We start from the raw sequence: 14,793 nt of genomic DNA, 5'->3' as shown, positions 1-14,793 counted from the left end.
CCCTCTGTTCCCTTTGAATGCCTGAAAATAACAGAGAAGATATTATCATGAACATTGCTGGGTTATTGGGTGATTTTTAACACCAGCCGGCGTACGCTTTATACCCAATGTGGACCTGGCACACGAATGCACTAACCAGGCTTAGTGTGATTCTATTTATTTTACCTAACCATATTGACCATTGTGAAGAGGCAGACGTTTTCCTGTTGTTTTGTATTATTGCAGCTATCGGATGGAATCAATACATGGGCTACATGTGGCCATCACAAGTAAAATCATAACGAAAACTACGCTGGTAAAATATGCTTGTAGAAAACGGCTTATGCCACAATATGATAGCAACAAGTAGTCAAGATAGTCTGATTAGCTTCAGTTGCTATGCTAACATCACCTGTAGAATGCCAGAGAAACTTTCATAACAGCGTTGTGATGCCAAACAGCATTCAGACCGAAACACATTCACTGATGGGGATGGGGGATATTTATCAGCTGCTTGTGTGACAGTCAGACAGTGAAAACTTTACAGCGGCCGCTGTCGCGAGCTAACGGGAGAATAAACTCCGGTGCACGAGCAGCACTGCAGCGGGCAGTAATGCAGCTGAACCACATTAATAAACAATGCACCACGGCACTCTGGAGAAAGGTATAAGGTTGGAGAAGTAGTTCTTTAATTTAATCTGGCTTCGTATTAAAAACTACCCGACGCAGTTCTCTATTGATGTTGTTGTGAGCGGTGTTGCGGAGAAAATCTGCGACGTAAAACGCTGAGTGGGTCATAAGAAGGCACGTAAACGGTTACGTCATGACGCAAACGATGACGCAATAATTCACCTTTGAACCTGCATCTGTAACAATGAGTGGACCAAAGAAAAGAAAAGTCGACATTGAGTGCCGAGTGTTTAATGAGGAGTGGACAGCTACCGATCTGCTACTGGCCCGGCCCGTCTGTCAAATTTTAAAACTCATAGTGGCCCCCGAGCCAGAAAGTTTGACCACCCCTGCCCTACACCCAACCCCTACGCACTACCCCTCCGTTTGCGCATTCCCACTGGGTCCGCCACATTAAGTGCTGTTCCAAACCAACGAGTGTGGAGGGGGAGTGGGTTATCCAGCCCTCAAACAGCGAGTCTGCATCGGTCCTGATTTCACCTGCTGCCCCACCTGACCGGACTCAACGCTGTGTGTGGCCGTCAGGAAACAAGCTGTTTACAAACAGTTCCTGCAAACATTCACTGATAAATTGCGATGTTAACAACCTCATGATAACCTCATATTTGTTTACATGATACGGCGTTTCCTGTTTCTGACTGAAAGGGGAGTTTGTCCCAAAGCTGCTGCTGTTTTTACACCCTCCATCTGACAGTAGAGAGCCTCATTTAGCTGCAATCGCCACCGAGTTCACTCCGTCACGGAGTGGGAGTGGGTAGCAGTGGCGGCCGGCGCTAGGGGCGCCGCCCCACCTCTTCCCACATTACAAATTAAAATAAAAAAAATTTAAAAAAAATTAAAAAAAATTAATTTTAATTTTTAATGAACAAGGTAAATATTATATAATTGGTATCAGTCAAATGTATAATCTACAATAAAATCTCGTTTAAAATTGTGTTACGATGATGTCTAAAGTTACTGATAAGTCACATGTTTCCTGCCTGGCCTTGCCCGTGTATCATTACCCTCTCTCGTCTGGGCGCTAAGAGAGGAGCCCTCAACCAGTGCAGCAGCAGCCACTAGCAGCTGACTGTTGCTATCTGTAAGCTATGGCTCCGAAACATAATTTCAGCCAATCAGCGTCGTCAAATCTGATGATCACGTGGCTGAATGTGTACGTTTGACAGGCAGCCTTTCGGTTACGATCGTTAACATCAGTGGGCCACAGCAAATGATGGTGAGAAGCTTAACTAACTTAATTATGTCGATTACAGGGAGTGTGATTGTAACTGTGTGTGTGACTAGCTGGATGCAAACAGGTAAACGCTGTCTTTTGTTTCCCATGCTTGCTCTTCAAACAGCCGGGGACAGATACTACACACACACACACATATTATAGTTGAGTTTTGACAGCATCCATCAAACTAGATTTTTTGCCTTAATGGTCTGTTTTCTAATATTTCTGTGTTTCTGAACCACGTCTGTGTCTGCATATAATGTTCGTATTTAGTCTCCTGATTTTAAATGGGAATTAAATCATTTGAGTGTTCCCAAAGAACCGGTGTTCTGCAGTTTGTGTGGGCCNTGACAACACACACTCGTATTCTCCTTTTAGACTACCACTTGGCCTGGGTGAAAACTAAGTAAGTTTGTAAAGCTTTACGAAGACGACCGACGCCGGTTCTTTCAGGTTGTTGAGTGCAAGTCGCTCCGTAAGTATGGAGGATTTTTGGGAATAGCTCCCCCCCGATGTTCTTGCTTTCACTCAATCGGATGTTCTAACTTCGACCAGTCTATTGCTTGCCTCATTTACTTTTACAAAATTACTCCGCCCCTCTTCACACACACACACACACACACACACACACAACCCCCACACACACACACACACACACACACTCTAATTTTATCGGGTTAACGAAAAGGAATTTATTTGAACTGACAACAAATTAACTTATCATTAATAAAGCGTTGAAGGGCGTTAAAGGGCCGTAATTTATAGTGTATTTTTAGGGGCGTAACAAATTAGCGGTATTAGTTCCTAGAAATCGCGGCGTATTAGTTCCTAAAAACGAAGCAAAAAGACCCTCCAGTATTAAGTTGTGAAGAACACACAACAAGAAGAAAAAAACACATAGTAACACAATGTCTACGTCACATAAACACTATACACAGGAAGTAACGAGTACTGCAGGCAGAGGCAGAAAATACTGAGTGTGAGAAGTCAACAAAAAACAGACACAAAGACAGAGGACAGAGTGTTTGGCAGACGACACAAACATACAACAACTAATTGTCTTGATGAAGAGGTTGGAATATGGAAGAGGTCCTCACGGCACACCGACAGAAGTACACCAAGTCGCAACGACAGCGTCGACGACAAACGAGCACAGCGGGCGTCAATAGGGTACAGAAAGTTGATAAGAACCAGCGCGTTACAGACCTGAGAGCAACGCAACACATCATTCCAAAAAACAGACACAAACAGTAAGACACAGAAAACAAACGACAACAGGAGAGTAGACAAACACACACACTTACATACAAGGACAAAACAGACAACAAACATTAACCGTAGACGCTGTGGAAAAGACTTCGTATTGTGATATGATGTTAAGCAGCGCGAGCCCAGAGATACCCTACTAACAGGTGCTACACACACACAACAACAATCGTCCACGTTAGACAGTTTCGGACTCATGGTAGTACAGGAGAAGTACACTTCCGTAAGATAGAACACTGACAACGATATAACTGAGACCCCCTTGTTTAAATTCGGTCAAGTGACAGCAGGTATGCGTATAAATAGTCGCGAGCAGAATAGGCTAATACTGAAAAAGGTAAAACTAGCGGAAAGAGAATGATCATGCGAACACTATTCTTCTTTCCAAGGAAGACGACGATTCTTAGCAGCGATCTATTTAGCTTGGGGCTATCGATTACACATCCCTATTTCAATTATTCGTTCGTTGTAAGCGCTCCTTTTGCAGACGAGGAGAAGAGGTGATAAGTACAAGCGCAAGGTAAAAATAACAACAGAACACACATTTTCTATATTATTATAGAAATCACGTTAAGTGAGTCGACGCACGTACCTTAGAAGGATTGGGATAGACGAGACGACAAAACAAGTGTGAAGTGATTTGGTGTTGAAGTATTAAGGTCATACGACGTAAGGAGCTGAGAACACACGAACGTCCGTCTCCACACGCCGCCAGACCGAGTGAGAACTTGGCATTGGAGGCCTTGTATGTCATACCTCGCCTCGTGTGTATTAGGCAGTCCGACAGGAGTTACAAACCTTTTAAACAAGACCAAACACATGTGAAATGTCATTCTGAGAGCTTTTGTCATCTTTCCTAGTTCTATTACACTCAGTTGTCAAATAACACAAACTTAGAAAATACAGAAACCAAGCAAGTGCAGAATAGTTTCCCCCCACTTTTTGCCCGGTCTTTAGTAGAAATGTTCATCGGTAAATGAGATGGATTAGATTTTTTCATCTTGTTGTTTTCTCTATCGTGTGAGCTCCACACGTTCACTCTATACAGTGTTGTTTACATTCTGTGATGCGCGAGCTGATGACGTCACGTCAAGACGAGTTAACTTTTTTTCTTCTCAACTTTGTGTGGAAAAATGCGGGGATTATGCGGCCTTTTGATAAATATGCGGCCTTTTAAAAATCTGCGCCATTTTGCTGATTATGCGGTCAATTCTGCAATCGCAGAATCGCTTTTTTCTGGAGGGTCTATTTAATGAGGAGTGGACAGCTACCGATCTGCTACTGGCCCGGCCCGTCTGTCAAATTTTAAAACTCATAGTGGCCCCCGAGCCAGAAAGTTTGCCCACCCCTGCTCTATAAGCTATTAGCTATAGATATTCAATTGATTTCACAACCCTGTTGCTAATTAAATGAATCGTAAGTTTGACTCTTCAGATGTAAGGTGATACATTTATCATTTTGTAAAGGCAAAAGAGCTGTCTCTGTTAAGTCTGAACTTACACATTTCCTTTTAAATGAATTCAGACACAGCCCACATACTGTAGTCCATCCTGACTACTCTTTAGTTTTCTGCTGCTGCCTCACTACAAGCTAACGCCTACTCTAGTAGCATTTTACAAAGTCCATTGTTATCAATGGTGTCATAGACAAAGAGATTCTCCTCACTTCTTTCATAATTATGTCAACAATGGCAGTTTACTGAGGGTAGAATATGCATTTGGTCAAACAGCTGCATTTTCATTCAAAAGATAATACGAGAATCGAGTGTTTCATTTTTCCCACATTGAAACGATAGTTTGTATTTGGAATAAGCAATGACAGATCCAGTAGACATTTGTAAGTATGCTATACATTACACATTGACTTTATGCAGATTTAAACATTTTCGAAGCACTGTCTCCATTGGTTACTGTTTTTGTTACGTTGCTAAGCATGTCAATGTTTCATTTTTAGCAATGAATGTTCACAGGTACAGTATAGAGTCGACGCTCTAATTAGCTAGCTTAATTAACTAGCTTAATTAGTGCTTACTTATTAGTAAGTTGACTAAAAACAGTCTCTGGTTTACTTTTTTAATGTTTTCCCTTTGACTCTTTTAGAAATAACAACCCTGTAAACGCATTTGATGGATACATACTGCACAGCACATGCTATTCCACCTCAACAGTTACCATTACTGATCAAAAAGGGCCGAGGCTAAAGCTTGTAGGAAAAGTGTGAAACATTCAGCTGATAATCCCTGAAGAAGTCATGGAAATATGCACTTCTAATATGTTATAGCAGTGTAGAGCTTGTTGGAAGAATACCCACATGGGCTGGATAGAATAAAGACTAATTTAAATCAGATTTATTTATTTTTTAACATAAATTCATTGGAACGCTTCCAACAAATAGAATGATAGATAGAATAATAGAGATCATACTCTGATGTTTCTCTCAGTATTCAGCACCTCATCCTTCAGGACTAACTGATGATTATTTTTCTGTTTGATGCTATACGGTTATATGTCAGTTTTCATAACTTCAATAAAACACGGTATGAGTTGAGAAGAGAAGAAGGATTCTGCTCGTAGTGTGTTGAATGTAAAAAAGGTAGATCCTTTTTATCCTAGTTCTTTTGACCAATTATCCTCTATCTGTGGAAAAAGTACAAAGAGAACCCATTTCTTTGAAACATTGGGAATCTGTATTCAATTGATTTCTCTACATGATTGAACAATTTCAACCAATTTTTTATATTTTCCTATCACTGTTTTGACTAACTAAACAAAAACTTGAGTTATGTTAATCGTGCAAATTGGCATTGTGATAAAGGGGCCATATTCTGCTCATCATCAGGTTCATATCAGTATGTAGTGTCTCTCCTGTGACATGTCTCCAAGCTTTAATGTTCAAAAAGCTCTTTATTGTTCTCATACTGCCTGTGCTGCAGCACCTCTTTTCACCCTCTGTCTGAAACCAGAGCCCAGTCTGCTCTGATTGGTTAGCTGGCCAGCTCTGTTGTGATTGGTCAACCGCTTAGAGATGTCCCGGCCCTTAGCCTATCACGTTCTATGTGTTGGAGCGCTAGCAAATCGAAGCACGAGTGTTACGTATTGATGTCACTATGTTATTGAAGAAAACAAAGGAGTCTAATGGAGGCGCTTCAGGCAAAGGGGTTAGTGTGTTGGATAGAAACTCCCTTTGAAAATAATTGTAACCTTTGTATACCTTTTACTTTTATCCATGTATTTTTTCTTTTAATGTTTATTTTATTAACTTTTCTTTTTTAATGACTGTTTTTAAATGCCATTTTCTTAATGTCTTTCATTTTTTGTAAAGCACTTTGAATTGCCTTGTGTTGAAAAGTGCTATATAAATAAACTTGCCTTGCCTTGCCTTTGCAGACCATTTACATGCACACAAACCTAGCACACACTACAGGAAAGGGAAAACACTAAAAAGCATAATAGTGCCTTTTTAAGAACGACAACTGCAGTGAGCGTCTTATGGATGATTGCCAGGAGAGAGTAAGAGCGAGGGAGTTCACTGAGACATCCCATGGGAAGCTTTATTGACTGTTGCTCTGGAAAATAAAACACCAGTGTTACCCAAGCTCACTTTCTTTCTTTCAACCTGAAGAAAAGTTCCTCTGCTGCAAATCGAAGTGAAAATCGAACCTAGTTAGGGAAAAGTTAAGAGAACATTTGGCTTCATCCATCTTTAAGTTCCTCTCCTTTATTCTTTCTTCTGTTAGAAAAGTATTTTCTTCATTTCTCCTGTGCAAGCACTCTTCCTAACCCCTATCTGCTCTCTTTTTGTTCACACTTCACTAAACCAAAACTTCATAATTCCAGTATGCTGCATTCCTCGACTCTTGTGTGCTTGCAGGCAGAAGGTGTGCGGCGTCTGGCTCACTCTGAAACCGTAAACCTCCAAACATACAGTATGAGCGGCAGCACACATAATCCGTCAGGCTGCTCTCAATGTTTGGGAAAGGTGTTTCTGTTTGTGTACACTTTACAGTAAGAACTCTCAAAACAGTAGAAAGATCCCAAAGACATAATGTGAGTCAACAGTTTATGTGTTTGAATCTTTTATGTCTTTGGATTCGTTAGTGTTTCCTTCATGTTTGCGCACACATGCCTGACCGAGCTCCACGCTTGCATGCTTGTTGTCGCCTCAAGAAATCAAGCGTGCACCCGTACATTACTCAGGAGGGCTAAGCAAAACCAACGGATGCATAAGGCGATGCTTCTCACAGCACTGTGGGAGCTCATTACTGTATTCTTTAGATTCAGTGAGGATTCATTAAAAGCCAACGTGCTGCAGCAGCTCCTGGTACAGCTGTAATGAGAGGTCCTTCACAATTTGGGCTCCCTCGATGGTTGCAGTTGGACAGGTAAAATATTGGCGGTAATCTGCATCACGGATAGAGGCTTTGTTGCAGTCATTAGCATGACAATACTCGTGTTTGTTCTGTTCTTTACGGAACAGCTCGCTGTCGCCTGCTCGGGGTTAGAGGGCTTTCTATTCGCTGCAGAATAACATCCATTTATCTTATCTTCCCTCAGAAACACTCGCCAACTGCCGCAGCCAGCCCAGTTTTTTTTTTTTGTCCACGTTTCTACACACTCTCCCCTTTCAAAATGTAATTAAAGCATTGTTCAGTAGTTGTTGTCCCAGGTAGACCTTTCCGAGCGCAGTCTTGGCGTATTTTTACTCTAGGTTAGTGTAGGTTTGTTTAACGCTGCTGCCGCTCTATCTGAGGCGCTCTAGTTTTGTCTTCAGGATTCAGCTTCCTTTTAGTTAAGCTTCTGTTGGCAGAGTAAAATGTAAAGGCTGCTTTGTCTGAGCTAAACTGTTTATTTACTCTGTGTGCTTAAAGCTTTCTTTTTCAGTCCCTGTTTTGTCTCTTTGCATTGATTTCCTAAGGCCAAGTTGTTCGTTTTTGTTCCTATGTACATTTTTCTGTGTATAGATAGTCTAATAGATGTCTCCGCATCATTTGTCGTTATCTTTGCAACTAACCTGGCTTTTTATTATCTTCTCATCTTGTGTCTTGCAGTCTCGCACCCCACGTGTGGCACGCCTCAGCCCGACACAGCCGGCTCTTGCTGACCAGGCCAGCAGGGTTTCCTTTGCGTCAGCTGAAAATCTGGAGACCATGTCGGAGCCTGATATGCCCATTGGCTTTAACCGGATGAACCGGCTCCGCCAGAGCCTGCCACTGGCACGCTCGTCCAGCCAGGCGAAGCTGCGAGCACCAGGTCAGAACTCAGAACATTTTGATTAACACAATGTTTGTGCTACACTCTGCCTTCAATCATAGACATCTGTTAGCAAATAATGCAGGAGTTAGCTTAGCATAGGTTTTCTCTATATATATCCACATATCAGAAATAGAGTTTCCGTTAGCCGGTAATTACCGGACTTTGACCGGTAAAATATGCTGAAGACCGGCAAATCTAAATCTCTCCGGTCAAAATGTCGGTCAAAATAATTTCCCTTTAGCACAATACCGCTTCAGTTGCGCCACTTATTTGACAGACAAAAGAGTATGTGACAGACAAGAATAGTCAATTATAATATCTAACACGTAATGTGGAGAAAGAGATGTCCTGTATGGGTTGATTGTGCGTTGATCTGTTGGTAATGCCTCGGGGTTCCGGTGGGCATGTAAACAAATGCATAATGCTGCGCTATACTTTGCGGCCTCACCCGGTTGCAGAGCGACGCTTATTGTTTATGTGTCTTTTAATAAGCAGGTAGTCCTATCATTAGCTAGATCTGATCGATATGGACCATAGACTGTATATATAAAGATATGGACATAAACGCGAGTAAAGTCTAATCTGACGGGAGAGAGAGATCAGCTGCTACTGACGAGTCGAAACGCAGCTCTGCATAATCACCTGCAGCGCTGAGCGGAACAAAACACACACTTCAGGTTAGAATATCACACGTAGCTATTTTAATTACCTCTCAAACTACCTAAACTAGTTATAGATATGTTTAGTTTTACTGTCGGGTCACTCATTACTGATCCGCGAGCTGCATGAGATACTGACGGGCTGTCAGGAGAGGGAGAGAGCGCTCCGTTTATTATTCCCGTGTTATTGTAAATTACTGTACACTTTTGAATAGTTAATCTACTATAATTAGTTTGTTTAATATCGAATCATATCAATTTGTTTTAAAGCTCAATAAATAACAAAAAATACCTTTTGACCGGCACTTTTCTCATTTTGTCCGTAAGATTTCNCCGACCGCCTCGAGTTCAGCTCAAAGAGGCGGGACCTCCAATAAGAAGTGATAAAGTGAAAACAGCGTGTTTCTTTTTCTTGCAAAATCAATTTACATTATTATATTATTTATTTACCGAAAATTAAATAATTTGTGAAGTATAAACGTAAGTTTAGGGCTTCACGATTAGTATTTTTCTTATTTTTCGTTATTTATTTTTATTTATTCGATTTTTCTTATTTTATTCTATTTTCCCACTATTATTCATTTATTTTTCCAGACTTGTTAGTAAACACACAAACACGCCCACAGTGCGTCTCCGCATGTGACACAGGAAGTATCTTAGTACATTTACTCAAGTACTGTACTTAAGTGCTGTTGGTGCCGCTCACTAACGTCTGGGAGCCGAGACTATATAAAAAAGATAACGGAGAAACGCACCATGTACTAACGGTAACTGAGTTACTGAATTTAAAAAATAATGCGTTAGAGTACTAGTTACTGCCAAAAATAACGGCGTTAGTCCCAACACTGCTCCTGACAGACTTCTTTACAATCAGACTTTTTTTCTCCCCCTGCAGGACATTAGAAATAATGCAAGTTTAAGACACTCTACTTTCAGACCCGGAGGTTGCCACTTCATCACACCACAATATTCAGAGATGTCAGATTTAGTCAAGTACAGTCATTCTTTAAAAATGCATCACTGATCAAAATATTGCTTACGGGATGGCGGAGAAAACCAAATTCAGTTTCAGGTGTGTGATCGCTGAAATGTATCTTCTTGCTGCAGTGTTGCAATATAGCGAGGGCGTTCCTGTGAATCTATTTCCAAAGTCACTAGAAGGGCCAGTCACTCTTCAAGATGATGTGTCATGAGAATTTAATTTTATAGAGTTCAATCCAAGGTAAATCCTTCCAGACTGAGGGACGGATGATGTTATGTTTTATTCAAAGCCCTCCTGCTCTGACATTTGAGAAACAGTAAGCAGTCTGCCTGTATGAAGCAGCATACATCCAGCGATAGACCTGCCCAGAATGTCTGTACATTCAATTTCTGCATTTAAATTTGTCATGAGACTGTTGTGTCCCTCAAAGATGTATACAGAGACCATAGCCAGCCACGGTAATTTGGAAAGGGGAGTGCCGGTGGAAAATGTCCTTGACCTTGCCTAAATAAGTCTGGAAAGGACTAATGCAAAGAATAAAAAGGGTTTTCAAAGGGTGAATCCCACAGGTGTTCCTCCTGTCTGACAATATGAAAGAAAATGGGCTAAACTCATCTCGGTGGCTTTAAGAAATTCAAGTCCGAGACAGAGAGCTGAAGAGGTAGAGGAGGTGACTTTCCTCTGAGGAATCAGAGGCAGGGGGTTCTTCTAACGGAGGGGTTTGGAAGATGATCGCACTCGGGATCTTGATCTGACAAACGTAGAAAAAATGTAATATACTGGAAAATAAGGTGACTGTTTAGAATACATTACTCTTTTTGCACACTCAGCATTCTTTATTTGAGTTTCACCTTTATTTTTTTATCTTTTCATATCATACTTTCATCTTGTCTCACTCGCACATACACACACACACACACACGCACGCACGCACGCACGCACGCACGCACGCACGCACACACACACACACACCAGAGTTTCCGTTAGCCGGTAATTACCGGATTTTGACCGGTAAAATATGCTGAAGACCGGCAAATCTAAATCTCTCCGGTCAAAATGTCCGGTCAAAATAATATCCCCTTAGCACAATACCGCATCAGTTGCGCCACTTATGTGACAGACAAGAATAGTCAATTCTAATGTCTAACATTTAATGTGGAGAAAGAGATGTCCTGTATGGGTTGATTGTGCGTTGGTAATGCCTCGGGGGTTCTGGTGGGCATGTAAACAAATGCATAATGATGCGCTATACTTTGCGGCCTCACCCGGTTGCATAGCGACGCTTATTGTTTATGTGTCTTTTGATAAGCAGGTAGTCATATCATTAGCTAGATCTGATCGATATGGACATAAACGCGAGTGAAGTCTAATCTGACGGGAGAGAGAGATCAGCTGCTGCTGACGAGTCGACACGCAGCTCTGCATGATCACCTGCAGCGCTGAGCGGAGCAAAACACACACTTCAGAAAATCACAGTTAGCTATTTTAATTACCTCTCAAACTACCTAAACTTATAGATATGTTTATTTTTTACTGTCGGGTCACTCATTACTGGATCCGCGAGCTGCATGAGATACTGACGGGCTGTCAGGAGAGGGAGAGAGCGCTCCGTTTATTATTCCCGTGTTATTGTAAGTTAAAAACACATTGTAACGGAAACTCTGACACACACACACACACACACACACACACACACACACACACACACACACACACACACACACACACACCACACACACACACACACACACACACACACCTCACCTGAACAGCGCGGTGTTGCAGACAACACAGGTGTAGGTCCCCTCATCTTTATTATGAGTGAAGCCTCCAGTGAAAGCACTGTGGGAAATAAATGTATTAGTGAACTTAAATGGCTCAATAGGATGAGCAACTGTTGTGTTTCTAAGTGTTTATGGTCCTACCTCTCAGTTCCTCTCTCCTGGGTCACATGGTACTGAGCCGGAGTGAGGCGCTTCTTCAGCTCCTCCTTAGGGAACTTCACCGGCCATGTCTTCTTCGTCCTACATGCTCCTGAGGGGACAAAGAAGGACAAAACAAAATAAGTGTGATGTTTCTTGATGGCAATAGGAAAAAAAAGTCACCATTTCATGCTAAAAAAAAAACAGTTTCCTCTGTATCAGGGACAAGTGCTTTCATGTGTCAGTGCCAGCTGTTCAGGATAAACTCGATATTGTGGTCAAGGTCTTCTTTTCTTTAGAATTTTTCTGACATGCTCCATAATGAACACTAAGGATAATTGATTGTGCAGGGCCAAACATAAAAAAACATCTCGGTTTTATCCAAAAAAAGAACCTATTAGGAATGAAACATTTACAACATTAAGTGCAAAGTTAAACAAAAACACAAGAGTTAGTGCGTGCAAGCTGCAAGGAAGCAAAGCGTGATATTTATTTTTCTGTTAGCATGTGTAGTAGCATGTGAGGAGAGCTACATGTACACACTCAACAGATGCTGAACTCAAGAAGATATACAACAAATTAACACCCTGCTGATTCTTTTCAAAACGTATCGCACTAATGTTTGCATGGTTACAAACACTGCTGTACACAAAGCCAATTTCAAAAAGCGTTTGTGGATTTCGATGTTTGAAAGTACTTTAAAGGTCCCATGTCATGGCCATTTCTACTGATCATAATTCCATTGTTAAGGTCTACTAGAATAGATTTAAAAATTGTGCAATTTTCCAAAATCGCATTGGTTTCTCATACAGCATCATGTGTATTCACTCTGTCCTAAACGGCTTGTTGGAGCTCCTGCCCCCGCTCCCCCCCCCCACCCTATGAGCCCACTGTGCTCTGATTGGTCGGGCCGTTGCGAACTCGTTGCTGCTTCGAGGAGCGAACAGATTTGCGGGTCGGCGATACAGCGAGAACAAGCGAAACTCATCCTGAGCACACACAAACACTCACAGCCGAAGTAAAAACAATAAGTGTGGCTTGATATTGAGTAAGAAAAAGGTTTATAAATTATATCGCTGTGAGAATGGGTCTGCGGAGAGCATTTCTCCGCGATCCCAACTCGTCTATTACCAGCGTTCAGGGAGCTCTATGCANAAAATTTACGTATAAAGGCCCTTACACTACCGGGTAATGCGTACCGCTTACTGTATCAAATAATTAACTCTACCACCACAAAAACACGAAGACCATTACCTGCCTGGTCAGGACCTTATATCGCACACTGATAGGAGGTACGCGCTGGACTTCCACTTATCGCTTTCGAATCCCGTTTCGGGACAATATGCTTATCTTAACCTCCATACATAGATATTGGGTCTCGAAGACACTCAATCCTCCATCAGGGAATGAAGGTAGGCTAAAATAGGCTACCTGTCGTTATAAAAAGTAGAGACCAAAGTCCCACTTGTTAAAACGATCAAAGAGGGGGGGGAAATGGCAGCTCTCTGAGTGCCGACAGGCAGGAGAGAGGGCACGCAATTGAGACCCCGACATTACTCACTCTGACAGGACACTCAGTACTGAGTGTGTCAGAGAGGAATGGGAGACACCCCTCAAATAAAAACGAATAAAAGAACAGGGGGAAGACCAAGATGCAGCAGTGCAAATGTCTTCCACTGTCATACCTCCGTGCAACGCCGTAGAGGAGGAAAATCCTCTGGTGCTGTGCGCTTTGATGTTCTCCGTGGGATCCAACCCAGAGGAGACACACGCCTGTGACACAGCCTCACACAGCCAGTGTGACAGCCGTTGTGCAGGCAGAGGCTGCCCTATTGAGCGCTCTCTGTAATGCACAAACAGACGCTGGGAACTGCGTAAAGCAGCCGTGCGTGCAATATAGCATGACAGCGCGCGCACGGGACAGAGGAGATGAGATGTGGCTTCTTCCTCTGATGTGTGAGGAGGAGGAAAGAAGACATCCAAAGTTATCACTCTCGATCTAAAAGAGCTTGTGATCACCTTTGGCATAAAAACCGGGTTAGGGCGCAAAACAGCTGAGCTGCCATCTCCTTGGATCCGGAGACATGACGGAGCCACAGAGAGAGCAGACAAATCACTCACCCTTTTAGCTGATGTCAGTGCCAAGAGCAGAGCTACTTTGGCTGACAAAAACTTCAGGGGAACCTGATCTAAAGGTTCAAATGGAGCGTTACTCAGTGCGCGTAACACTAAAGCCAAAACCCATTGAGTCGCCAAAGCGTGTGACACAGGTCTGAGTCTCTGTGCTCCCCGTAGAAAAAGTTTTGTCAGAGGGTGACTAAACACTGTGCTGATCCCAAAACCTACGTGGCAAGATGAAATGGCAGCAGCATATGTTTTGACCGTGTTTATAGCGATTCCTGTCCAGACAGCTGGAGGAACGACAGCACGTGGGCAGGGGGCACGTAACGGGTCGTCCGCTTTTCCCTACATACCAGGCGGAACATTGTCCATTTAGCTGTGTAGGAGCTCTGGTGTGTTCAGCAGCTCGCGCACCTGATCGCTACTTTGTTGTCTGTTCGAATCAAACATGTTGATTGTACAGCAACGGGGGGAAGTGCTGGCTTCTTTCCATACGGAGAGTAATTCCAGCACGTTTATATGGAGAGACATGTGGACCGGCCACTGTCCCCCACTGCCTGGCGACATGCACGTTCCTCCCTGCGAGAGATGCGTCTGTACACTGCGGTGTGTGACGTCACTCTGCTCAGGAGCACCCGCCCACTGACGTGGAGATTTTTCCAAGTGGGTAAATCCAAACCCACGGGAGGAGGAATGTCACACCCTC

The 14,793-nt window shown here is 42.6% G+C and overlaps 2 protein-coding genes across 6 annotated transcripts in view; both read right to left on the bottom strand.

The window, feature by feature from the left end:
- The window catches only part of msrb3 (methionine sulfoxide reductase B3), a 168,848-nt gene that overhangs the window by 13,126 nt on the left and 140,929 nt on the right, over positions 1–14,793 (bottom strand). For all 3 annotated transcript variants that reach the window (XM_010793587.1, XM_010793589.1, XM_010793588.1), the window contains 2 exons: positions 11,970–12,078; positions 11,809–11,886 (listed from right to left, as the gene is read on the bottom strand). In XM_010793587.1, coding sequence (XP_010791889.1) covers positions 11,809–11,886; positions 11,970–12,078 — 187 coding nt within the window. The remainder of the gene's footprint in view (positions 1–11,808; positions 11,887–11,969; positions 12,079–14,793) is intronic.
- ntn1a (netrin 1a) overlaps positions 1–14,793 on the bottom strand; it is a 248,630-nt gene that overhangs the window by 168,685 nt on the left and 65,152 nt on the right. The window lies entirely within an intron of this gene.

The sequence above is a fragment of the Notothenia coriiceps genome, unplaced genomic scaffold (assembly GCF_000735185.1).
Source record: "Notothenia coriiceps isolate Sejong01 unplaced genomic scaffold, NC01 NC01_scaffold00037244, whole genome shotgun sequence".
Lineage (NCBI taxonomy): Eukaryota > Metazoa > Chordata > Actinopteri > Perciformes > Nototheniidae > Notothenia > Notothenia coriiceps.
The sequence above is the reverse complement of the archived record's forward strand: the minus strand, read 5'-3'. Positions and strand labels throughout refer to the sequence as shown.